The sequence below is a fragment of the Vigna unguiculata genome, chromosome 7 (genome assembly GCF_004118075.2).
Source record: "Vigna unguiculata cultivar IT97K-499-35 chromosome 7, ASM411807v1, whole genome shotgun sequence".
In the NCBI taxonomy this organism is placed as follows: domain Eukaryota; kingdom Viridiplantae; phylum Streptophyta; class Magnoliopsida; order Fabales; family Fabaceae; genus Vigna; species Vigna unguiculata.
The window spans coordinates 3056071-3082099 of NC_040285.1; the positions used below are offsets into that span (position 1 = coordinate 3056071).

A 26029-nucleotide genomic window follows, 5' to 3' on the forward strand; every position below is an offset into this window, starting at 1 on the left:
TCTCTTAACAAAAACTAACAACTAACATTTGTCGATAAAAAAATAATAAACTCAAATACAATAATTATTGACAACACTTTTCATTGAATGTTCATTATTTTAAAAAATCATTATCACATGTCTCAATAAAAGTTTTGATGTAAAATCAAGAAAGAAGAGTTTAATTACATTTCAAGAAAATTTTTGGACTTTTTTTCAAATGTCATCTCATAAAAAATATTTAGATGATAATTTTGTATGTAAAGTATAATTAGTTGATGGTAGTTGCATATGAAGAAATATAATGTATGCAACTTTAGTGTTTAATTGATTTACTTATTTAAAATCTTTAGTTATACACACATGAAATGTAAAAAGATGCAAAAAAAAAAAAAAAAAGACAAAAAAGACAAAAAAGACAAAAAAAAGAAGAGAAAATAGACATTACATTTTTATATTGGTTCCTTTGATTATATAAACTATCATTTAATTGATTGAGTTATTAAGCATACTAATGTCATGAAGTACAAAAAGTATTCTTTGGGTTTATAGTCACTTTTGATCAACCCTTTAAGTAATGTTTAAACTCGCACTCATTCCTAACTAACTCTTGAGTATTGTTTGAGTTCATAACCACTCCTCACTGACACTTTGAGTATTGTTTGGACTCATCATCACTTTTAACTCAACCAAATATTCTTTCAACAAGTTATTATTAACTTAACGTATTATTTCAACAAATCATTTTTGGCTCAACAAAATATTCTTTCAATAAGTTACTTTTGACTTAACAAAGTATTATTATCTAAAGATAAAATGGCTAAACCATATCAAATAGGAATATATGTAATATTTTTTTCCATAAATAATAAAATTTATTGAGAGATTTGTTAAGAAGGACTTATAATTTACTTTAGAGATATTTATTAAGAAATTTGGATTATTTATTATAAATGAGTTATAAAAAGATATTTATTTACGAGTTTATATTACACTTTATTTTCACTAATAATATTTTATTTCTACTCTTGTATAATAAATTTACGATAATTTTTATTTTATTAACCCTTACCATGTACATGTAGATGTGAAGCAAACAAGTTTGTTTTTCATTACTATTACTGCTGAGGTTTAACTTAATAAATTTTCTAGGACAACATTAAAATTTGTATTAAAATAGAACACTCCACACATCTTTGACAAAATTGGAAGAACCATTATTAATGGTTATCAATTAATTTATATTGGGACATAGTAAAAAATAATTGCTACTACAAAGCTGAATAAGAATATGTTAAACTTGAAAATTCTCCAAAACAATTAGAAGATTAATTTACACACAAAGGGTAGTCATATTTTAGTCTTTCTACTTCATCCAAAACTTGACAATATCTTTTAATATTAATATTATGTAAAATTATTTTCTCTTTAAGTTCAACTTATTGAATCATAATATTATATATAATTTTCTTTCAGCTTTTATTTTTTATGTGCTTATTTCATTTGGTTATTTTATTATTTTGTATACCTAGAACTAATATTGGTTTTAGGTGAATCTCAAATGGAACAAAGTTTCCAATCACATAAATCTTTGTGAGTTTCAAAATATCTATCTTGTGTATTGAATGACGCCATCAATGCACTCACTAGATTGTTCCGGAAAAGTAGAAATCATTTTCACATAAATTATATTTCTATCTGCCAATGCAGTCATTATCATTTTTTTCTAGTTTCTGAATTTAGTCTATAATTGTATTTTTATAATTTGTTTGATGTTCAGTATATTTAAGATAAAATAAGTATATTATTATACTTATAAAGCAATTATAATATTATATATTATATTATATTTTTATGTTCTCAAAGATAAAATAAGTATATTATTATAATTTTTAATAATGACAATTAAATGTTGGAGAATCAATATGCATCGATGTTAGGATGAGCATCAAGCTAAGAAAGTCATGACAAAATTTTAATGTGGTGAAATTTATGACATTTATAAAGTCAAAATAATGTAATAAAAAATATATTATATAGGATAAGGCTTTTAGGGTATCAAAATAATGTAATAAGAAAATAGATTATATAGATAAGGCTTTTAGGGTATCATGACCTTTTCTATTCTTATATGTACAACATTCTCATTATCAAGTTTTATGTTGTGCATTTTGTTGACACTGAGATGACATGTTATTATATACATTTATCAAGAAGGAAATTAAATAAATATATGCATGAAAATTATCACTTATACTTGAATTAATTATATAAATTTTAATATAATATAGGAAATATTGTTTATATAATATGATGATAATATATGTTCCAAAGATCAAATGTTACTCCTATTCATATTACTAAAACATAATAATTAACATTTGATAAGATTAAAAATACTGATTGATTTAATTTTTAAACCCCTTAAATTTAAAAAAAAAAATAGTGACCAATCTAAACACGTAGTTCAGTAGGTCAGATCACATGTTAGGTATTTATTTCTCTTACATTACAAAAACAAAAATTCTCCTTTCTAATTCACCATTTTTCAAGATCCATCTACCATGAATGTCACATCCACGTGTCACCATCTCGACCATGGAGGCCTAGAAGTTGCTCGACCTTTACCTCCTCACGCACTATAAATTACTCTCTGGAATCTCATTCGTTTCATATTCCAATTCGAATTCAGCTAACAATTGCATCAAACTTTTGAGTTTCTGATACCAACACTGTCTCTTCTCTTCTTCATTATTACACACTCATTCTGATATTCTGATTCTGTGTTTCACGTTCTTCATCTGTCTCAAGGTTTCTTATATTTGAATCCTCTTCTTCAGGTGAGTTCTTCAGTTTCATTAACTCTGACTCATAATCAGTACTCTGTAAGTATAAATGTTTGTCTAAAATGATCTTCAGATAACTTATGTATAAAAAGAGAATCATTTTCCCTCAACCATTCAACATCTGTATATAACATTTCTTATTATTAAACTTTGATGCGTGTTTATATCTGTATGTAATAATTGATCTGAGTTCAGTGCAAATAATATTATAGTTTATATTTATACATGATTTTCAATTTAACCTCAGTTGGTGTTTTCTGATTTTTTAAAACTTTTTTATATATTAATTTTTAAAAAATCAAAGCAATAAGGGTCTTTGAATTTTTCTTTTTTTTAAAAAAAAAATATAAAATGTAATATTTTAAAGACAAAATCATATTTTAAAGTTATTTATTAAGAGTACCTTCAATGGAAATCTCATCCAAATTTGGATGAGAATGGTTTACAATTGTTATTTATAAATAAAAATATTATATTTTAATGTGATTTCCACAAATTAACTATTTTATAAATTAAATGAAGTATTAATATAAAAACTCTTTACACTTTATAAATAAATATTTTAATTTAAACAAATTAAATATTAGATTTAAATGAAAATAATTTTTATTTATAAATATATTTTTTAATTTTAAATAAATCATACGTGGGACTTATATTAAAATAATAATTTTTATTATGGTAAGCAATTTTTTTATTAATTTATATGTTTTTAAATAATTAAACACTTAGTTACATGCCATGAAAAATGTTATCCGGGCCATCTAATAATTATTTGTTGTATGTTACTCATGCATAACCTATTTCGATTATAATAATATTTAAAATAATATAATAATCTAAAATAATTAAAATAATAAATTAAAAATAAGTAAAAAAAATCAAAATATCATTATTCATAATATGTGGTAGTTCTCTCTCTTAGGCTCACATTGACTTTGAAACATCTAGAGTATTCAAGTATCAATTGTTACCTATTTTCTCATGTTAATAATACTAATCTAGTGTTTCTAATATGGTGTTGTTGTTTCAGTAGTTAAGTGTTCCAAACATGACGGTGAGACCTATGATCTCGATCAATGATGGGAACCTGGTGGTTAATGGCAACATTATACTGAGTGCAGTGCCAGACAACATTGTCCTAACTCCAGGAACCGGAAAGGGCCTTGTCACAGGCGCATTTATTGGTGCCACTGCTTCCAACACCAAAAGTCTGCATGTCTTTCCCATCGGTGTCTTAGAGTAAGTCCCTTTAAACTTTGCTTCCTTTATACAATGAATTAGCATGCTATATCTATCTTCTTTACTAAAGTTTAGCTGGTTTTTGAATAGGGATCTTCGGTTCTTGAGTTGTTTCCGGTTCAAGTTATGGTGGATGACTCACAGAGTGGGAACCTGTGGGAGGGACGTCCCATTGGAGACTCAGTTCATGCTTATAGAGAGCAAGGACAGTAAAGATTATTATAATGAAGACAATTCTCCAACAGTTTACACTGTTCTGCTTCCTCTCCTCGAAGGCCAGTTCCGTGCTGTTCTACAAGGCAATGACAAAAACCAGATAGAGATTTGCCTTGAGAGTGGTGAGTTGCTTCTTGGCCATGAAAATTGATTTGGTGTTACCTATCACAAACTCTGCAACTGGCTTCAAATTAAGCTCCCCCAAGTTTGTAGAGAACCTGAGGTGGAGCTACCATATGTGAATATACTAATGGGATGAAGAAACCTCTCAATGGCTTCCTACCAATCAATTAAATCAATCAAAAATGTATATGTAAGGAGGAGTCCCAAAGAACAGAAACAATATGTTTCCTTTTGGTGTATGGTTTGGTTTTGCAGGAGATCCTGCTGTTCAGACCAATCACGGCCTTCACTTGGTCTACATGCATGCCGGTACCAACCCCTTTGAAGTCATCAACCAAGCTGTCAAGTAAGGCAACTTTCCCTTTTTCTCTCTGTAATATGTTATCTGTCTCTCGAGGACCTTACACAAAAATTGCATTGACTTGAATTTGTCATTTTTTTGGTGAACAATGGAATTTGTTTGTTGTCTACTGAGATGTTACTGATTCCTTTTCTAATGTCACTCAAGGGCTGTAGAAAAACATATGCAAACTTTCCGTCACCGTGAGAAGAAAAAAGTAAGAATCTCCTCTTGGCTGTATACAAAAGGATTCAATGCTTAATATGTGATGCATTTTGTTTCTTACTTTTAGTTCCACTTTTGCAGTTGCCATCTTTTCTTGACTGGTTTGGGTGGTGCACATGGGATGCTTTCTATACTGATGTCACAGCTGAGGGTGTTGAGGAAGGCCTCAAAAGGTAATAATCTAAGGGAAATAGTAGTGTGCTAGTTTGTTTTATGTCCGTGAAGAAGAGTCAAGTTACCGGATACTGAAACACTGAAACTTTGGTTAATATTACTTCAGCTTATCAGAGGGAGGTACAAGTCCAAGGTTCCTAATCATTGATGATGGCTGGCAACAGATTGAAAGTAAACCAAAAAACGATGATGATTGTCTTGTACAAGAAGGAGCACAGTAAGATTGACTAATAAGTTTTGATAGCTACCAACAGTTTTCCATTATCATTTTAAAGCATTTGTAATTTATATTTTGGAGAATTTTGGTGATGGCAGGTTTGCTACCAGGTTGACTGGTATCAAAGAAAATACTAAATTTCAGAAGAATGGACAGAGCAATGACACAGTTTCTGGTCTGAAGCATGTTGTAGATGAAGCAAAGCGATGTCACAATGTGAAGTATGGTCTTAGACCTTGAAACTTGAGTTGAGTGTTTTCGGATATTTTAATGTTAGAGGAGAATTATGAGATGTTGATGAGTTTGTGAATTGTGGACAGATATGTTTATGTTTGGCATGCTCTGGCTGGTTATTGGGGAGGAGTGAAGCCTGCAGCAAGTGGCATGGAACATTACGACACTTCCTTGGCATATCCAGTACAGTCTCCGGGTGTGCTAGGAAACCAACCGGACATTGTCATGGACAGCTTGTCTGTCCATGGCCTGGGACTGGTGCACCCGAAGAAGGTTTTTGATTTCTACAATGAGCTTCATGCTTACCTAGCTTCATGTGGAGTAGATGGAGTGAAGGTTGATGTGCAAAACATTATTGAGACACTAGGTAGTGGACACGGTGGTAGAGTCACACTCACGCGCAGCTATATTCAGGCACTTGAGGCTTCTGTTGCTCAGAATTTTGCTGACAATGGATGCATTGCCTGCATGTGCCATAACACTGATGGCCTTTACAGTTCTAAGCAGACCGCTGTTGTGAGAGCTTCTGATGACTTTTATCCCAGTGATCCTGCTTCCCACACAATTCACATTTCATCTGTTGCATATAACACACTTTTTCTGGGAGAGTTTATGCAACCTGACTGGGATATGTTTCATGTAAGTGGAAGTTATAGTAGTTTAGTTCATGAATATGTTACATTTCCTGGATCTTGACAAAACAATTTTTGTGTCAGAGTTTACATCCGGCAGCAGAGTACCATGCTGCAGCTCGTGCAGTCAGTGGAGGTCCAATTTATGTTAGGTACGTTACAAATATTAATTGTCCTGCATTAGGCCATACATGAACCGAGTTAGCACATGTGACGTGTAGATTTGTTGATTTTGCAGTGATAAGCCAGGAAGGCACAATTTTAATCTTCTCAAGAGACTGGTTCTGTATGATGGTTCAGTTCTCCGTGCTCAGTTACCTGGCAGGCCTACTCTTGACACTCTCTTTGTCGATCCAGCAAGAGATGGAACCAGGTTGGTTTAGTTTTCTTACCAATGTTGCAATGTTTTTGGGACATTGTGATGGTTCTCATGTGCCTAAGTTGTCTTGTCCAGTTTGCTGAAGATATGGAACTTGAACAAATGCTCTGGCGTGGTTGGTGTGTTTAACTGCCAAGGTGCTGGGTGGTGCAAGATACAAAAGAAAACCCGAATTCATTGTCCATCACCCGGGACTCTCACTGGCTCTGTTCGTGCCTCTGATGTTGACCTCATTGCTCAAGTAGCCGGTGCTGATTGGCATGGTGACACTGTTGTTTATGCCTATAGATCAGGTAACTTAAACTTAGTTTATTTATTATGCTTAGATCTGTCAAAAATAGATCGATAGATCCGATTTATCACGAATTGATTAATTAGCAGATCAATTCAATCTGATTTACTTGTTAGCAAATCGAAAAACTTGGAATCTGGTCTTGAAATTTGTAAGAGAAATTCAACTCAATACCTGGTGGATTTTGATCCATTTTGATTTTGATCCATTTTGACAGTTCTAATTATGCAAACGACTCCAATTCAACCTCATTGAAACTAACCTGTTTCCATGTTTTAGGTGAGGTGATTCGGCTGCCAAAAGGTGCTTCGGTTCCTGTGACACTGAAAGTTCTGGAGTACGAAGTTTTCCATTTTTGTCCAATCAAGGTGAAGAAGCTTCATTAGTTTTTGGTTTTGTACCATTGTGGTGTTATTAAAACTGGAGCATGATATACTAATTGGTCCAGTGTTGTTGAACAGGAAATTGAGCCAAGTATTTCATTTGCACCGATAGGGTTACTGGAGATGTTGAACGTTGGAGGTGCAGTGGAAGATTTTGATGTCCATGAAGAATCAGGAAAAACAAGTTTTATTGTGAGAGCGAGAGGAAATGGCAGATTCGGGGTTTATTGTTCTGAGTGTCCTGTGAAGTGTTTGGTGGGTGGCAATGAAACAGATTTCAACTATGACTCAGAGAACGGGTTGACAACCTTTTACATCCCTGTGCCTGAAAGGGACATGTACGTTTGGCAGATAGAGATCCATTTTTGAGTCTTAATAGCTTCAGATGCAGTGGTACCATATATAGAACGGAGAAGAGTGTATTTGTGTTAGGAAGAAAAGTTTTTCTTCAGTAATAAAAACTCAACGTCTTTTTCCAATATTTACTTCCGTCTTTGTAATTGGGTTTAAGAAATTAATTCATAAATATTAATATTATTATCAACTAAACCATAACCAGAATTATTATAAAATAAATAGAATTGTACCATAAAATCTATATAGTTTAATTAACAAGAAAATATGATTTTAGTTTATTTTCTAGTGACAAATTTAATATCGTTTAATTTTGAATTAAATGTCTTTTTCTTTTATTTTCATAGAATTTTGAAATTAGTTTACTTTAAAATTTTGAATTAATTTTTAAAATTTTGAATTAATTTAATTATGTAAAATATTATAAACAATTTAAATATAATTTTTAAATGTGTATAAAATATTAAATAAATTAATTAAAAGTATTTTTATTTTATAAATTAAAAATTAAATTAATTCAAATTTTAAAATAAATAAATTTTAAAATTCATAAAAGTTAAGAGAGAAAAATATATTTAATCCTTTAATTTTTTCGATAAAAGATAAGCAACGCTGAACCAATAAGTATATGCAAAATTCCCATTCCAGTAATTAGAACTAGCTCCTATTTATCATGAAATTCTTTATCATTGGTAGAATAATTGATGCAACTCCTATTTATATTTTACCTAAATAAATTACAGGAGGTACTTCTTGAAGAAGTACAAGTTCAATATCTATATTGGAAGTATTATTCTTAATTTCACATGATTTAGTGAAATTGTGAAGTCGTAAGATTGGGGCATTAAGAGTTTATTAATTCTTAAAATGATTTTTCTTAAACCTTGTCTCTAATAATTTTTTTTAACTATTTTAGTTAAAGATGACAATTGTGTTAACATCTTTCAAAACGATTATAGAAATTTTAAATAAGCTTATGTATCATTATAGGAATTAACATACTTGTGAAATCTTTTTACCTTACTGATTTTTGTAGAGTTAGATTTTCTTATTGTCTTACCCTTTTTCTCATCAATTTTAATACCCATGGAGCTCACAAAAACTTTAGATAGACAACACAATCATTCCTAAGACACAATTTTTTCTTATTTACACATAATGTTTCTTTTTCAATAATTTTAAGCAAATTCTTAATATGTTATACAAGTTCATCCATAATCAAACTCTAGATTAAAATATAATCAAAATAATCCGCAACAAATCATTTAAAATAATAATAAATTTTAATAATAAAAAATTGTAGGTACTATATTAATTTATTTAGATATTAATTTACAAAATAAAAAGTTATTAGTTATTAAAATAGTTACTATTATAAATAAAAGATTATAATTGATCATTAAATTGATTATTAATTAAGTAGATTAAGTTAGAAACTAATTCTTTTGATAACTAAAACTTCGATAGTTAATATTTAGTAATTAATTTATAAACTAATTACTTTAGTAGTCAAACTCTTAATAATTAAATTTTAAAGACTAATTTAGAGACTAATTATTCTTACACTATTAAAAAAATTTCATATTTTCTGTTAATTTTGTTTTGAATTTTTTGTAAAAAATACTTTCAAATTTTGTTATGAAAGTTTTTTTTAAGAAATTGCTACCAATTTTTTTATAAAATATTTTATATAAAACATTTTTCACAACAAATTTTATAAAAAATACTTATAAATTTTATAATTTTGTAGGAAATAATTACCCACAAATGAAATACTTTCCAATTAAAATTCTTAAAAAAATGGTAGAAAAAAAATTTTCTTACAAATTTTTTTAACAAATTTGCAAGAAAAATCTCAATAATGTAAACTTTTGTAATAGTGATAACAAAAACTATTTTAGTTACTAATTTTTTTACTTAATAAATTGATATATAAATTGGTTATAATTTTATATCTCAAACAAATTTACATCATTTCATTATTATTAATTCCATCCAAACTTAAATATAAACAATCAAAATGCTACGTATGGTGAACTTAAACACCATTTAATGGTATCAAATTCTAATAAGAAGCATCTAGAAAAAAATTAAAATTGAGAGTGGTAAAATTAAATAGTATTCATTGTTTTTCTTAATTGGTGTAAATGAATTCTATTCAAAAATCTTTCCATCGCATTTTGTTGTCTTCCTGTGTAAAATAACGTGTATGAATACCTTTAATAAGTGCTTTCCATCAATTTTTACCGTTTTTTTTTTTTTAACTCTTAATTATGTATTTAAAAAGTTTAACTTAGTTGAGTTTATTTTGTCTCATTTGATATAAGTGGAGATGATCTTTTAGGATAAGAGAAATTGTTATTCTCGTAGCCTTGAAAAGAGAAAAAAGCATGAGAAAATTTGTTGGCTATTTACTGAATTGTCTCAAGTAAAATTATAATTCTTACTTTTGATACAATTAGATCGAACTTAAATTTTGATAGGAAGTTCATGATATATTAGTTTTTATTTTGGTTGTTGGGATTGTCAATTAAATATTTATGGTTAGAGAAATTAGTCTTGCATTGATATTCTATTTTAGATTTCTTTTTCTTTATTCTTCAAATTTGAGAACATTATTGTTTAGATTTATTGACTTATTTTAGACCCTTATTTGTACTTTTTGATTTGATTCTCTTTTACCCATATCTAAACTTAGTGGAGTTTGATTGACTAGCTTATGTCCGTAGATTTTACTTCTCACATTGAGAGGATTTTTCCATATTAAAAATATTAGTGTTTTCTTTTTGTGATTATTATGCTATTTTTTTTATTGTTGCTTCCTCGGAGATTTTTGCAAGTTTTGAGAAATTATTTCAATTGCATACTTTGTTATTTTTTGTCGTGTTGTTATTTCTCCATTATAGCTCTTTGGTTTGGAGCTATATTTATTTGCTTGACCATTGGTTTTTTTGTTCAAAGCAAAGAAAGTTATGCATAAGTTGAGAAAGAGTTTATACTATGTGAAGCAGGTTCCAAGATAATAGTATAAGAAATTTAAGTATTTTATGTGTGATCAACATTACAAAATGATTACTTCTCATAATTGTGTCTTTATTATTAGAAAGTTCTTTTATGTTGACTTTATTATCTTGTTATCACTACAAGAAAAAATGGAATTACTGATAGATTCCAATTAATTTATAAACATATTGTCATATTTAATAGAAACTTTGGCATCCATTTTATGAAAGGGTTTACTAAAGAATTATAGAAAATTAAGTTATTGATGAATTTTCAAAAATATTAAATTATCACAAAGTTACCGATAAATTAAAAAAAAAATCAATTACCAACAAAATTATCGATGGATAACGACGAAATGGTCAAAATCCAAAGCGGAAATTTGGCACCCTTTTACCGATAGAATTTGCTGATGAAAAAAATTTGTCTATAGTTAAAATTATAATTTATCAATGAATTTTATCAATAAATTTTACTGATGAATCCATTGCTAATAGAAATTTTCCACCGGTAATTAAAATTCTAATTTATAGACAAATTTTATTGATAAAAATTTTTATTTGTAATTAAAGCTGTTATTTACTAACGAATTTCACTGATGGTCCATTATCAATGAAATTAGTAATTTATATTTTTCAGTAAAATCCTTCGATAAATCAAAATTACCAACAAATTTATTTTCATGGTAAAATTTCGTCAACAATTAAGCATATTTGTGTAGTGTATTATATGTTGATGACATATTTATTGTTGGAAAAATATTTCAAAGTTGACAAGTTAAAGAAGACACTTGGCAAGTCATTTGTCATGAAAGACATGAGAGTTGATAAAAAGTTTCTTGACATAAGTATCTCAAGTGATGGATGAGAAAATAAATTTTGATTATCATAGGAGCACTACATTAAGATGGTGTAGTATAGATTCCAGATTGAAAATGCTAAAGTTGTGAACATTGGTCATGCTACACATTTTAAAATTGTGCTAAAGTGTTAAAGAGAGTCCTTCAAATGAAGTTGAGAAAACATATATGACTAGAGTTCCTTATGCATCTACGATGGACAATTTGATATATGTAGTGGTATGTATAAGATCAGATATTGCACATGTGAGGTGTCATTGGATACATGATGCTTTGGATGCTACGTTGTTGAAGTTGGATAAATTCCAAACCAATGACAATGGTGTTGGTATGATAACTAAGGTTCTACCAAGACAAAAGTTTAAAGTTTGTTGTGAAATTGTCGGATTGATAGTCACCTTCACATAGTTGTGAGGAGAAAATTATGTTGGGTTAGGCTTCCAACTATGTGTCTAAAAAGTCCAACCTAATGAAGCTTATTTTGTCTCACTTATCCTAATGGAGAGAGGAGCCTCAGGTCAAGAGAGAGTATTTCACAGCCTTTGAAAAAGAGAAAAATTGTTGACATATTTGTCATGTCGTCTCAATAAATTTGTTATTCCTCTTTCTTTATCGTTGGATTGAGTTAAAAATTTGATAGAAGATTAGTGACACATGCTTCTTCATTTTCATTGTTATTGGGATCTTCAATTGGAAGGATGTGGTTAGAGAAATCAGTCTTGCACTATGACTCTATTTTTGTTTCTTTTTCTTTGTTTTTCAAATTTGAAAGTATTACTATTTTGACATATTGGTTGTAGACACTTGTTTATGTTTTTTATTTGACTCTCTTGTATCTTTATTTAATCTTAATAGAACTTGATTGATTGGTTTATGCCGGTATGATTTTAATTTTCACATTGAAAATTTTTTCTCTTGCTAAAAATATTATTCTCTTTTTGTGATTCTTACCATTTTCTAGTTTTGTATTATTATTGTTTCCCATCACTTTTTATCAACTTTCACAGAATATAAAATTTATCATCTATTTTTAGACTTGCCCGAACTATATGTACGTCACCAAATCACATTTTCAAATTGGTTTACCTGATTTGAACAATGTAAATGATTTCTTGTACAATAATGGAGTATATAATTATGATTATGTTGTGTCCAGAAAAATATCCAAAGTAAAATACAAAAAGAATACGTTACGATAGTAAGATGAAGTGCACAAGTTCACAATAACTTAGTCAAACTTATTCGACATAAACTATACAACCTTTTATGTTTCTAAGACTCACCTTCTCCTCCATACCTTCATCTTCTTACAAGTCAAATTTGGAGTATATCTTCTCATTGCATATCTCTCACCAAAACTTCCCTTTTTTTCCCTTTATCATCCTCTAGAATAATTTGGTAGCATCACCAAAATATGTTTGTGGAGGAAAATTTTTTAGAGAATAGTTCATTTTTGTATAGAGAATTTGAAATTTTATATGGAAAAAAATAGTTTGTTTATTTTTTTTTTCTAAAGAAAAAAATTGAAATTTAAAAATCTACGAAAATAATTTTATTTTAAATTTATAAAATTTAAATTTTACGTAAAAAGTAAGAATTTAAATTGTTTTATATTTCTCTTCTCTTTTATTCGTTTATTTTCTTCATATTCTCTCCTTGGTTTGTCATTAAAGTGTGACCTAATTAGTTTGAGATTAACAAGGCTTATCTCTTTGTTCTTGCAAATCAGTGTTATTTTTCAATTAGCATTATTTAATATTTTATTGATCAACGTTGAAGGAAAACATTACCAACTAATATTTTTGAGTTAACAAATATTACTTAATTGGTAGTTAAAATATTATATCTAAATAAATAAAAAAATAATAAATTTAATTTATAGTAAAAATAAATTAATGTATACATTTAATATATTTTCTGTTCTGACATGATCCAAGTCCATTCGGTAATAGTTTTTTTTAAACAATGGTTCTAAGACCATGTTAGAAGTGAGTTTTTAAATCTAACTCAATCATACAAATAAATTAATTAATGTATACATTTAATATATTTTCTGTTCCAACCTGATCCAAGTCCATCCGATAATAGTTTTTTTTTTAAACAATGGCTCATACTACGTTAGAAGTGAATTTTTAAGTCTAACTCAGTCCCACAAAATCGACTTGTAAGATAAAATTTGCACCTCACTTATATCACGAAATTATCTTATTTCTGGTTGACACGAAACTTCCAACCTAATATAAAATCATATACTTAAGAATATTAACATTTGAACAAGAGAAAAATGTTTAGTCAGCAATGTTGTTCCTAACCATCCTAATTATAATATTGGACACGCATAATAAGATGAACCAAACTTTCACTCTGATGTCATTAGTGATTATTGCATGCAAAGGTATGGGAATGTCTGTACCCTCCTTCAAAGTATAAACAATGCACGAAACAACTAATCTCACGAAACCCTGTTACTTAAACACTTTAATATTCAAACTATAATTAGTATAATCTTTTAGATAATTATCATAAAAATAAATAATAATTTATCTTTCATGTTGGTTTATTTTTAGATGATAGTTTAAAATTAATATACAACATGGACTTGTATTTCTCTAGTAATTCATCGAAAAAAGAACAACTACAATATTTTACTGTTCATCAACATGATAAAGTCAAAGATTTTTTTTCTTTTACAACTAGGAATATATAATTCCCATATATTTTTTTGAAGCAAAAATGACATGATTCCATGAGTTTTTTTTTCTTAATTAACGACTTAAATTATCCATAAGAGAACATCATTAGCTAGCTTGTATGGAGTATACGGTTAATCAACCCACTAATTATGATTAAAATCTGATAAAAATAAAGAGTGTCATGGGAATTAATGACTTGTACATGTTCTCTAAAATAAAATGTTAAGGATATCTATTTAGAATTATGTCTACATAAAGTTCATGATTTCTTCTACGCAAAGTGATTTTTTTTGCCCTTTCAATGAAAGTTTTAAAGGTTCTCCTATTAACTTCAAGGTCAGGGGATGCAGCAAATTTTGGTAATGATTTGCATTGATCTTTCCGAAAGTATAAACTAATTGACACATTAATTATATTTTAATTTAATCAATATTTTTAAGTTTGTGTCTTAATACGTTTACTTATGTTTAATAGTTATTTTTTATTTAATTATTTTATTTTGTTAGAATATGATATACACCAATAAAAAATTAATACGATCAAATTTATATTTAATTTTAGTTGTTAACATCATAAAATTGCAATATTGTACATTTTAATATCATTTTTAGTGATTAAAAATTATTTTGTTCAGTTCGAAAACCATTAAACCTTACATTAAGCGGTTTTATAACTAATAAGTTTTAAGAACATTAAATATATGACAATTTAAGAACATGTTTTACCTTCTTCTTTCCTTTACATATATTTATATATTTGGTAAATTTAATTATATGTAGCTTTTAAAATGACAATAGCAAAGTAAAACAAATATTAAAAACAATGATACTAAAATATTTTATCCAATAAAAAAACATTCTATCGACGATAAAATAATGAAAATAAAAAGTTTTGTCGAAATTAAAAAACGAAAATAACTTTTAAATATATAAATTCTCAATTATATGTGAGAGTAAATAACTACCATCAATTATGCATTTTAAGATCATCATGTACATTTATAACATATTAATACATTAATATGAGGTATCTCTAATAAAAAAAATGTAATTTGTGATTTTTACAGTTATATAGTTATTAATAAATTTATTTTTAATTTTCTTTTAATGAAATAATTAATCATTGAAGTAAATCATAATTTTATGTTTCAGTTTTTTATTTAATTATTATATATAATTGGTTTAATATCTCTTTTTATCATAGTATTTATAATAATTATTTAATATTTTCACCCAATTTATTTTACTTGATGTGGTATAGCTATTTATTAAAATGAATCATCGTAATTCCTTTAATTGTTAGAGGGTGATGATTTACACATTGATATATTTATATTTGGGTTAAAATGTTTTTGGTTTCTTAAATTTGAAATTTGGAATTAGTCATTATTTAAAATTTTGGTATAATTTAGTCTCTCAACTTTAAAAATGTGTAAATTTAGTTATTTTAGCCAAATTTTGTTAAATTTATTTGATAATTTAGTCCCTTAACTTTAAAAATGTGTGAATTTAGTCATTTTAGTCAAATTTTGTTTTTATTTGATGTTTCAAATGCGTTTTTCCGTTAACATTGAAATAGAAATGTAACAAACGGTATAAACAACTCAAATACAATCATAAAACACTTCAAAAACTTTAAATAAACTTAACCAAATTTTGTTAAAAGGATTAAACCCACGTAGTTCAAGTTGGAGAACTAAATTGGACAAAAACTTTAAAAATAAATTAATTTCAATTTTCACTTAAAATAAAAAAAAAATGTATTTAACACTTTATATTTGTACAAGGGAACAAAAAATATTCATGTCATTTTACCAACTAATGTTACTACTAAAGGGACCATGTTCCTTTCAATAAATTGAACAAAATTTTGTTTAAAAAATTAAATTCACGTATTTTTAAAATATAGAGACTAAATCAAATTAAAATTTTGAAAATAAATTAATTTTAATTTTTAATTAAAGTTAAAAACAAAAAATATTTAGCACTTTATATTTCTACAAGGAAAAAAAAATCCGTATCATTTTACCAACTAATGTTATTACGAAAGGGACCATGTTCCTTTTAATAAATATTGAAAAGCTAAAAAAAATATTAAACAATTACTATAAATAGTAAAAAGAAAATGTTGTTATTAAACCTATATAATAATAGTTATCATTTTAATAAATAATTTTTTTTCAAGTCAAGTTAGTTAGAGAAATAAGTAAGACATTTTGTAAATAACTCATACGAAACGTTTTCAATCAAAAAATTGTTTCCAACAATCAAAGCAAGACAAAATATAACTCAAAAGTAACTTGAGATTGTAATAGCTCATTCATGTAATATAGATTAACAAATCCCAGAATGGAACCTAATAAACTATGTCTTTTGTATGTCGTTCCTCCTTGTCGTTTTTTCAACATTACTTTAAGAAAAGGACAACTAAAATAGAAAAATTCTACTTTAAAGGATTTATGTACCTTATAACTTTAAAGTAGAAATTTATCTCTTTTATATTTTTGTGATAAAATCATATTCATATTTTCTAATACACTTATTTACCTTTTTATTTTATTTGTAACTTTTTTAACTTTTTGCTTACAAAAGTACTTAATTTTTATTTTAAACTTTTAAATTTTAATTTAAGTTCTGGTCCAAATTTTTTAAATAAATTATTACAAAAACAAAATAGACATTTAGCATCGACCTAAAATTTATACTAATTATCTAATAGGGTTGGATTTGTATTCCATGGAGAACAAACACTACAATCATGAGTCCAGAATCTCTACTGATTTTTTTGGTGCTGTCCTTTGCTGAACGATAAAAGTAAAATGTATTGGTATTTTAAATATCTTTTTAATATATTTTAAAACGTAAAATTAGTGGTAATCAGTGTATTATAATAACACAGTAGAGGAACAGTACAACAAAATCAATAGAGAATTCAAACTCCTACAATCATATGTGTTAATTTATTAGCGTGGACCTTTCAATAATTAATTTTTTATTAAAGTAGATTAGCATAGTCGACAGTAATGATTTTTTTTATTTTAAAAGTTATTTAATTTAGTGTCGCTAAACCATTTCTAGATGATATTTGTTTTCAATATTAATTTAGTTTACACTTTTTAGGTGATACTAATGAAAATAATTTTAAAATTGTCGACAGTCTATATATATTTTCAATAAAATAAAATACAAATGAAAAACAAATTATAATGAACAAAGGAAATTAATGTGGATAAAATAAGTGATATATGGATGGAAAAAAATAAATGTGGATGAAAAAAATAATTATAAGAAAATTTATATAAAAAGTGAGAAAGAAAGACCATAGAGAGGAAAAGAGAAAAATTATAAATGAAAAAATTTGTCATAAAAGCCTTTGAATTAAAAATAATTTAGTGTTCATATTTATTGTCACGAACACATAATATATATATATATATATATATATATATATATATATATATATATATATATATATATATATATATTATCAATTTAATCGGCACTGACATAAATAAATATTAAAAATTTAATTTAGTTCATATTAACTTAAATAAATAATAAAATAATTAAAATTAGTGTCAACTTAGTTGATATTAATTTAAGGAAATATAAATACTAAAAATAGGATTAATAACAAGCATTTTCAATTCTTATTTTTTTTAATATATATTTCAAATAGACCTTATTTTCATAAAGTTTGTATCATATTTATAACATATTAACTCATTGTTATTTTATATTGATTTTGTAATTAACCAAACCAGTTATTTAAAATACTTAATTTTTGTAAATTACATTTATCAAGAATTAAAATATAACTAATAAATTAATATATAAATTGTTTAAAATACGTGTATAAATTGAAATTGTAAACAATAAAATAAGATAAGTAGGGTAGTTAGCAATAAGTTTATCAAAACTTTCACATAAACGAGAATGAGTATTAAAATTAAACACACCTCTTATAAACCTTTTCCCCTCCCAACTTCTATGAAAACACACCCGTTATCATACCTATTTGCATTGATTGCACCTAAAACATATATATAAATGGAAGGTGACTTAGTTCAAATAATATTGTTCAATTTAATTAGGAAAGATTACTTAAGCTCAACCCTAACATAAGTGGTAAATGTATCTTTAAAGAAGTCTGTCAATAAATAATTTTTTTTCATAAGTTAACATTAATTTATTAGTAAATTAAAAATAATAATTTAAAAAAATTATGACTTGTTATTACGATTATCATCATATACATAAATTATTTTGTATTCATAAAAAAAAAAATCATCTCTTCCTTTTTATTTTCTAGATAAAGAAGATATCATGCAGTTGATGAAATTCATAGAAAGCCTATGGAAAACTAGGTCTTACAAGTGAAGTATTCCAATCCTTAATTTGAAGTTAATTAAGCCAACTTAAAATTGTGTCTAGGGCTAATTGATACATATATACGTAGTTACGTAGTAATCATATTTACTTATCATTAATATTTAGGTCATATTTTGACATACATATCACATAAATGAACTGACACATTGGTAAACTTTGTGTATACAAGCATGTATGGAGCAAATTAAAGTCATTGAACCCTAGAGATTCTTTCGTCTCAATCACTCATACCCTAGCTTCCCATACCGTAACATAAGAAGAAAAAAAAATACTTAATCAACTCCATTATTTCTTTCTCTATAAATACACAATCTTCTCATCAATTCCTCACCAACTTGGATATATCGGCCATAGCCATTTTCATGAAACATCTTTCATTATTCAAGATAGCATCAATTCTCACTTTCACACAAAGGGAAATCCAACAAACAATGGCCCTCCCAAGACACCAACTCTTTTTGTTCCTCGTTGCCATGTTTGTTTCTTTTGCTGATAGCACAGTGCCAGAGGACCCACTTAGGTTATTTCATCAGGCTTCTCCTAAAGACAAGAACTTCATCATGCAGAGTACACAACATGTTTTGAAGTTGAAGAGTTTTGGCAAATTGGGTCTCGTTTCTTCTTCGCTTAAAATGGTTAACGTCAATGATTATGGAGCTCATGGAGATGGTAAAACTGATGACACTCTGGTAAATATTCTCACCTCACAAATTCATGTCACATGCATCTTCTCACTCACACTTCCTAGTATATATAGTAACCAAAAAAATATATTAGATATATTACAAATTAACTTTTTTTCAATATACGTTAATTTACTTATTTATCTCTGACTTATGAGGATTAGACGTAAATATTTACTTCTTTTATATTTACTAAATATTGGTCATTTGTTTAAAAATGTCATCACATACTTTTTTATATTAAATTTAGTGATGTGTTGTGTTAGTAAATATTTGAAGTATTCGTTTTTGCTTAAATGGGTTGGTTACTTCAGGCATTCAAGAAGGCTTGGAAAGTAGCATGTTCATCTGCAGGAGCAGTTTTTGTGGTGCCGCAGAAAAGTTATGTACTCAAGCCAATCACATTTTCTGGACCTTGCAAATCCAACATCGCAGTACAGGTTAGTATGGCACATATTCAAATTTGCAGTTCCAAAGATTCTTAAAAGCATTAAAATTATATGTAAATAATATCTGCAACAGAGTAACGGTTAGATCAAAGGTTTATCATTAGGTCAAAAATTATAGCTTTTTAATTAGGGTGTAACTTTTTGTACTTAAAAATATAACAGTTCAAACATCACAATTTAATTGTGACTCAGATCCGATTAGTCTCTGTGACGGAACAATTGATGTTAAGATAAATTAATTATAAGGGATGAACTTTTGTTTTTATCAGATATCTGGGACCCTTGAAGCATCAGATAATCCATCAGATTACAGTGGAGACCGCACACACTGGATTATGTTCCACAGTGTTCAGAAACTATCAGTTAATGGTGGTGGAACCATCGATGGAAATGGAAACATATGGTGGCAAAACTCATGCAAAAGGAACCACAAGCTTGTAAGATATATATTATACTGCAATATTGTTATCTTTGATTAATAATATATCATATTCAAAACCTAACCATTCTTCTGTGTTTTTCCATTTGCAGCCTTGCAAGAAGGCCCCTACGGTATGTATTGCTCTCTCAATTTGGATTAAAATCTATGGATTAATAGAAAAAAATATATTTAAATTCGTTATAAGATTATAAGATTAATTATGTCTATATATAAAGTTGGTTTGGTTAATCCTTTTTGAAACAATTATTTATTACAATCAATTACTTTTACACAAAAAGCTCTCTAATTACTCCATTGACATTTTTTTTTTCTAGTCAAAAATATAATTATGATAAGTGAATTTCTTTGATGAGTCTCTCTCTTTAATGAGTATAGGAAAACGCATTAGGATTACTCCTCTCATTTATTCCACCTTTTTTATGGAAACAAAATGACACTACTGAAGCTGGGTTGTTAATTAATTAATTAATTAAGTTTGTTTTTCTGGTTAGAATTATACAGAAATATATTTAAAAAAATAAAGGATAATTGTAAGAAAAATAATAAAACTTTTAATACATTAATGTAGCCAACTAAAAGAATTTTATATATAAATTAGACTTGGTATTATATATGCATTTTGTGGAAAGTATTAGTTATTATTTCCAACGATAAATTATTTGTATGATTAAAGAAGACTTAATATTATTGCATTGTCTTCTGTAAAACATACATGATATTTAGAAGAAATAATAATAATTTAGCCAAAGTGGAATATGACAGAAGAAGATCCATTAATTCACTGGTACAACCTTCAAATGCTAACAACTGTTTTGTATCTTTGCAGGCGTTGACTTTCTACCGGTGCAACTACTTAACAGTTGAAGATTTGACGATAAAGAATGGCCAACAGATGCATGTGTCGTTCGAAGAATCTAAGAATGTTATAGCTTCTGGTCTCACTGTGACAGCACCTGAGGATAGCCCCAACACTGATGGAATTCACATCACAAACACTCAAAACATCCAAATCTTAAACACAGTTATAGGAACAGGTATTCTTAATCTACATGTTCCGCGTTTCAAAACAATAAAAGTGAATTTATTAAAGTTTCTAAATCACTTTCGGTTTCAACTCTTGCAGGTGATGATTGTATATCAATAGAAAGTGGATCCACGAATGTGCAAGCCACAAAAATAACCTGCGGACCAGGCCATGGTATCAGGTACCTTCAACAACATAATCATCACAATCTTCTGTATACCTTAACTGAGATGAAATAAAAAGAACTTTTAATATTGTTGAGACTTGTTCGCACATTGCTATGATTATTTTGAAATGTGACTGTGTTTGCAATGATAATGATATCAGCATCGGAAGCTTAGGGTCTGGGAAATCCAAGGATTTTGTTTCAGGAGTAACGATAAACGGTGCTAAATTTTCTGGAACTACAAATGGAGTAAGAATTAAAACATGGCAGGTAATTTGAAATTTGAAGAACCATTTTACCATAGTGAGTATAAATATAATCGGTTTTGGTTAAATTTATTGTGTACGTGCATGCATGCAGGGAGGTTCAGGAAGTGCAAGCAACATCAAGTTTCAGAACATTGAAATGGACAAAGTAATGAACCCCATAATAATAGATCAGAATTACTGTGATCAAGCGACACCATGCAAAAAACAAGTAAAAACAAATTAAATTTAAGTTTTTTTTTTTTTAATTAATTTATTTAATTAGTGATGATTAATTAGGTTATGTTGTTGCAGAAATCTGCAGTTGAGATCAGGAATGTGTTGTACGAAAACATAAAGGGCACAAGTGCTTCTGATGTGGGTGTGCAATTTGAGTGCAGCGAGAAGTTCCCATGCAAAGGGATAGTGTTGCAGAACGTAGAGCTTGAACGTGAAGATGGAGAAGGGGCCAAAGCTTCATGCAACAGTGTTCAATTGTCCTACATTGGAGATGTTAACCCTCAATGCCCATAGCAATATTACAAAACACACACTTCCAAATAATGCAACATTAATTGTTTTGCACATATAATAAGGCTAATTCATTTGTATAGCAGCCAACAATCATATTTGTATCATATCTCATCATTTGTTCTATGTTCCATAAATAAAATTTAACTTATCATACTTTACTTTATGATTAACTTTCAACATTATACACACATAAAGTTAGGATTAATTTGAATACATGATGTATGCACTTTAATTTAGCTATTTGTTATAATAAGATTTAATTATCAATAATTTTTATATCTCTGTTTCTTTGTTATGTGTATGGAGAGGTAAATATGCATGCAATCTTTCGATGTAGAAAAAAATCCCGAGAACTCTCACTCCCGAATTTGATGACACCGTAGTCATCGAAGAACTAAGAGGTTTGAAGATTTAAAATTAGAAGAACTTTCATGTGTAAAACTAATTAAGGATCTTTAAGATTTATAATTCTCATACGATAAATCATAACAGAGCACTAACCTTGATCAATGAGAGATCCTGTGAATATGCGTTCTTCAATTTATAATAATCTTGTATGCTCTTCAACCACCGTTTCTCAATCTATCTCTTTGCCTTTCTTTCTCTTCTCACACGTGCTTGATGGGTTACTGTGAAAAGAACCTTATGGCCAGAGACAAAACCCCTATTCCTTTCTTATAAACTAACGTCCATCAAGTTGGTTTTTATTTTATCTTTATCTTTATTTTATTTTATTATCACTTTCCATAATAATAACCAATAAGTTTTTATATTTTATTAAATCACAATTGGACTCATCATAATATTTCAAATGAGTCACTCATAGAATTAATTCGTCAATTAATTCTAACATGAAGTTCTCTCGAGACACATGAAAAAAACAATTTAAAAAAGAATTCAGAAAAGTTTAGTAATGGTAATTTACCGATATATATATATATATATATATATATATATATATATATATATATATATATATATATATATATATATATATATATATATATATATATATATATATATATATATATCAGTATATATCCGTAAATGCTTTAATTGTAATTGGATTGGTCATCTTTCCACATAATGTATGGTTGCACCAAGTCATATAGATCATAAGTCCATCATACTTTTTATGATTGGAGTTTGCCTATACTAGAAAGGAAATTGTTATGCACAAGAGGAAGTACATCTCAGAGGTACTAAATAAATTTAATATGTTGGAGTGTAATCCTACATAAACTTCAAATTGAATGTGAAACTTGATACACTACAAGAAAAAATGGTATTACTTACCATCCAAATCCGTAGATACTGGCTAAAATTCGTAGATAAAACAGATTTACCTACGGATTACCTACCGACAAAAAATTGTAGGTAATATAGGCGTAGCTAATGCTTACCTACGAAAATCTAGATCCGTAGGTAATGCCGTAGGTAATTACCTACCGATATATTCGAAGGTAACTGCCCTTTTTAAAATATCGTTTTGGTTTATCTGTCCTGCTATTTATCCTGGATATATTTTCTGATAGAGTTCAAAATAATATTGTATCAACACATTATGTAGAGAAATTATAGTACTAACACACAATTAACATAACTCAGAAATAACACACATTTCAAACCTTACAAACACAATGTTTTATCTAAGTTAAAACTACCATAATCCAAACCTTATAGAAACATCCAAGCATACTAATATAAAGGTTCCTAATATAACACAATGTTTTCCCTAAGACTAATAATCAGTATAAGGATGAGGTGGATTAATTTGGCCTTCTTCATCTTGTTGCACTTGTGGATTGTCCTCCTGCTCTTGATTTTGTTGTTGTTGTTGTTGAGTGTTTGGTGGCTGAAGAATATTTTGTGCAGCAACTGCTACTGGATGTGGGAGATACTGCATGAGTGTACCAAGTAAATTTTGGAACGTCTGGAATTGGGTTTGCATTTGGTTTTGAAATTGAGTACTCATTTCACGAATTTGCTCTGACATTCGATCCTCGGTAGTTGCTAGTCGCTGTCGAAGTTCATTAATCTCTTCCAAAGAAACTTGCTGACTAGAACACGCCTGTGTTTGTTTTAAGAGACTCTGAACAAAATCATCTCGAGAGTCCACATGTCCAACTCCATATACTTGTGTGTAATGTTCCACCTTTTTCTGATGCACGATTTTCCTTAGCTGTATCACATTTTTCTCGATATGTGGGCATGTTCCACTTTTCCAGCAAACCATTCCAAACAGAAGTTCCAATCCAATCAAGTTTGTTACCTTCTTTTCTAGCTTCTTTAAACATCTCTGAGAGTTTGTGAGATGCTCTAGAGTGAAAAATTTTCATAATTCTGTCCTCATCTTCAGCCCTCCATGACACAGTTCTCTATGAAGCATAATGATTACGTGAAACATTATAATGAGCAAAAAAAATAAAACAAGATGAGTATGATAGATTATGACATGTTGTCTACATGGAGGAATAATGAGACTATGAGATTATAAAGACTTTTATGAGTGATAAAATTTGTCACGCCTGCAATAGTTTTAATAAGATGTTATTGGAATTAAAGAACACAAATGTTACTTACATACACATACGAACCATTGGGGAAACAATCAAAACTAAAATTCTCCAACTATACCTATCTTAATGCAAGTATATTTTAGTTTAAAGGGTTAGAAGAGAAGAATATATATACAAGCAGCTTAAGAATAATTCATATGATTACTTAGAACAATAAGAGAGAAAGTTTTTATTTAAATGATCAAGATCTAGAGTCTAAGAGTGTCACATAGCAGCCACAAATAATCACATAAATAGTTAAGTAATTTGCCTAACTTAGATGAGATATAAAATTGGAAATTAAGATCTTTAATTTTGAGGTAATAAAAAATAGTTGTTACCCATAGCCAAACAATTGTCAAACATAGTCTTTAAATTTTTGTTTTGAAATTAATAGAAGTATGATAGGAAGAGATTTAGGGTCATAGGATTATGTCAATTGATGAACTTTGTTCAAAAAAATTGTTGGCAACTTAAGATTTATTTGTCACAACAGCACACCAGAAATTACCTTTAATGTTGGACTTGTGAGTAGATTCATGAGTGATCTTAGACAATCACATCTCAAAGTTATAAAGATAATAGTAAGATATTTGAAAGGGACATTGTCACGTGAAATTATTTTCTCTAATCAAGCCAAAGAAAATAAGCATCTACATCTTAGTCTATTATGATTCTGATTGGTGTAGTGACTTAATTGATAGGAAAAACACTCTGGATAAGTTTTTCTATTGTTTGGGTATCCTATATTTTGAAGCTCAAATAAACAAACAGTGATGACACTATCAACATATGTGAAACAAAATATATTGTAGCATGTTTAACAATTTGTCAAGTACTGTGGTTATGCTCACTGTTTAAAGAATTGAAGATGTATACTGATAATATTGTATAATTATTGGTGGACAGTAAATCAGTCATAGATTTGGCCAAAAATCCAATGTTTTATTGTAGAAACAAGTATATAGACATAAGTTTTATTTCCTCATGATTAAGTCATCAAAGATAGGATCAAACTAAAGCATTGCATGATAGAAGTGTAACTGGCTTATATTGTGACTATGGCTTTGAAGATTGAAAGATTGAAGGAGTTGAGAAAGTTGATATAATTGATTTTCATTTGTAATTCAAACCCTTTTTGGGTTATATGTAGTTACTCTAGTCAATTTTACAATTTTATAAAGAACTACTATTTTATTTAAAACATTGTAACTATTGTGATGTGTGCAATAACAAAATCAACTTGTTCTGTTTTTTTTTTTTTTTCATTTCACTCCTCTTACACTAACAACTTGACGTCCTTGAACTATTTTAAATCTTCTTGGCATGAGCACGCTTTCATACAT

The 26029-nt window shown here is 28.0% G+C and overlaps 2 protein-coding genes across 4 annotated transcripts; both read left to right on the forward strand.

Moving 5' to 3' along the window:
- Window positions 1–2645: 2645 nt before the first annotated feature.
- LOC114190444 (probable galactinol--sucrose galactosyltransferase 2) lies at window positions 2646–7767 on the forward strand. Of its 3 annotated transcripts, none has more exons than XM_028079329.1 (14): window positions 2646–2819; window positions 3859–4067; window positions 4158–4405; window positions 4662–4752; window positions 4915–4963; window positions 5053–5144; window positions 5252–5362; window positions 5461–5583; window positions 5683–6235; window positions 6313–6380; window positions 6467–6601; window positions 6683–6900; window positions 7179–7267; window positions 7361–7767. In XM_028079329.1, exons 2-14 carry the CDS (start codon window positions 3877–3879, stop codon window positions 7649–7651), a joined length of 2259 nt encoding a protein of 752 aa, XP_027935130.1. In that variant the 5' UTR covers window positions 2646–2819; window positions 3859–3876; the 3' UTR covers window positions 7652–7767. The 3 variants fall into 3 exon arrangements, with proteins under 3 accessions (XP_027935130.1, XP_027935131.1, XP_027935132.1); XM_028079330.1 differs by having other exon boundaries at window positions 2648–2819; window positions 3862–4067; XM_028079331.1 differs by lacking the exon at window positions 2646–2819 and adding an exon at window positions 2848–2864.
- Window positions 7768–18930: 11163 nt separating this feature from the next.
- On the forward strand, window positions 18931–22288 carry LOC114192470 (polygalacturonase-like). Its single transcript, XM_028082203.1, has 9 exons — window positions 18931–19271; window positions 19580–19705; window positions 19984–20151; window positions 20246–20266; window positions 20983–21190; window positions 21280–21361; window positions 21508–21616; window positions 21707–21823; window positions 21907–22288. Exons 1-9 carry the CDS (start codon window positions 18945–18947, stop codon window positions 22123–22125), a joined length of 1377 nt encoding a protein of 458 aa, XP_027938004.1. The 5' UTR covers window positions 18931–18944; the 3' UTR covers window positions 22126–22288.
- The last annotated feature ends 3741 nt before the right edge of the window (window positions 22289–26029 follow it).

What these genes read in the sequence shown, in the direction of transcription:
- LOC114190444 (XM_028079329.1), top strand. Translation starts at nt 3,877, where the DNA reads ATGACGGTGAGACCTATGATCTCGATCAATGATGGGAACCTGGTGGTT. An exon ending in GTTGAGGAAGGCCTCAAAAG is followed by an intron (nt 5,145 to 5,251) that starts GTAATAATCTAA and finishes ATATTACTTCAG; the next exon opens with CTTATCAGAGGGAGGTACAA. An exon ending in CTTGTACAAGAAGGAGCACA is followed by an intron (nt 5,363 to 5,460) that starts GTAAGATTGACT and finishes TGGTGATGGCAG; the next exon opens with GTTTGCTACCAGGTTGACTG.
- LOC114192470 (XM_028082203.1), top strand. Translation starts at nt 18,945, where the DNA reads ATGAAACATCTTTCATTATTCAAGATAGCATCAATTCTCACTTTCACA. An exon ending in CTTGCAAGAAGGCCCCTACG is followed by an intron (nt 20,267 to 20,982) that starts GTATGTATTGCT and finishes GTATCTTTGCAG; the next exon opens with GCGTTGACTTTCTACCGGTG. An exon ending in CGACACCATGCAAAAAACAA is followed by an intron (nt 21,824 to 21,906) that starts GTAAAAACAAAT and finishes ATGTTGTTGCAG; the next exon opens with AAATCTGCAGTTGAGATCAG.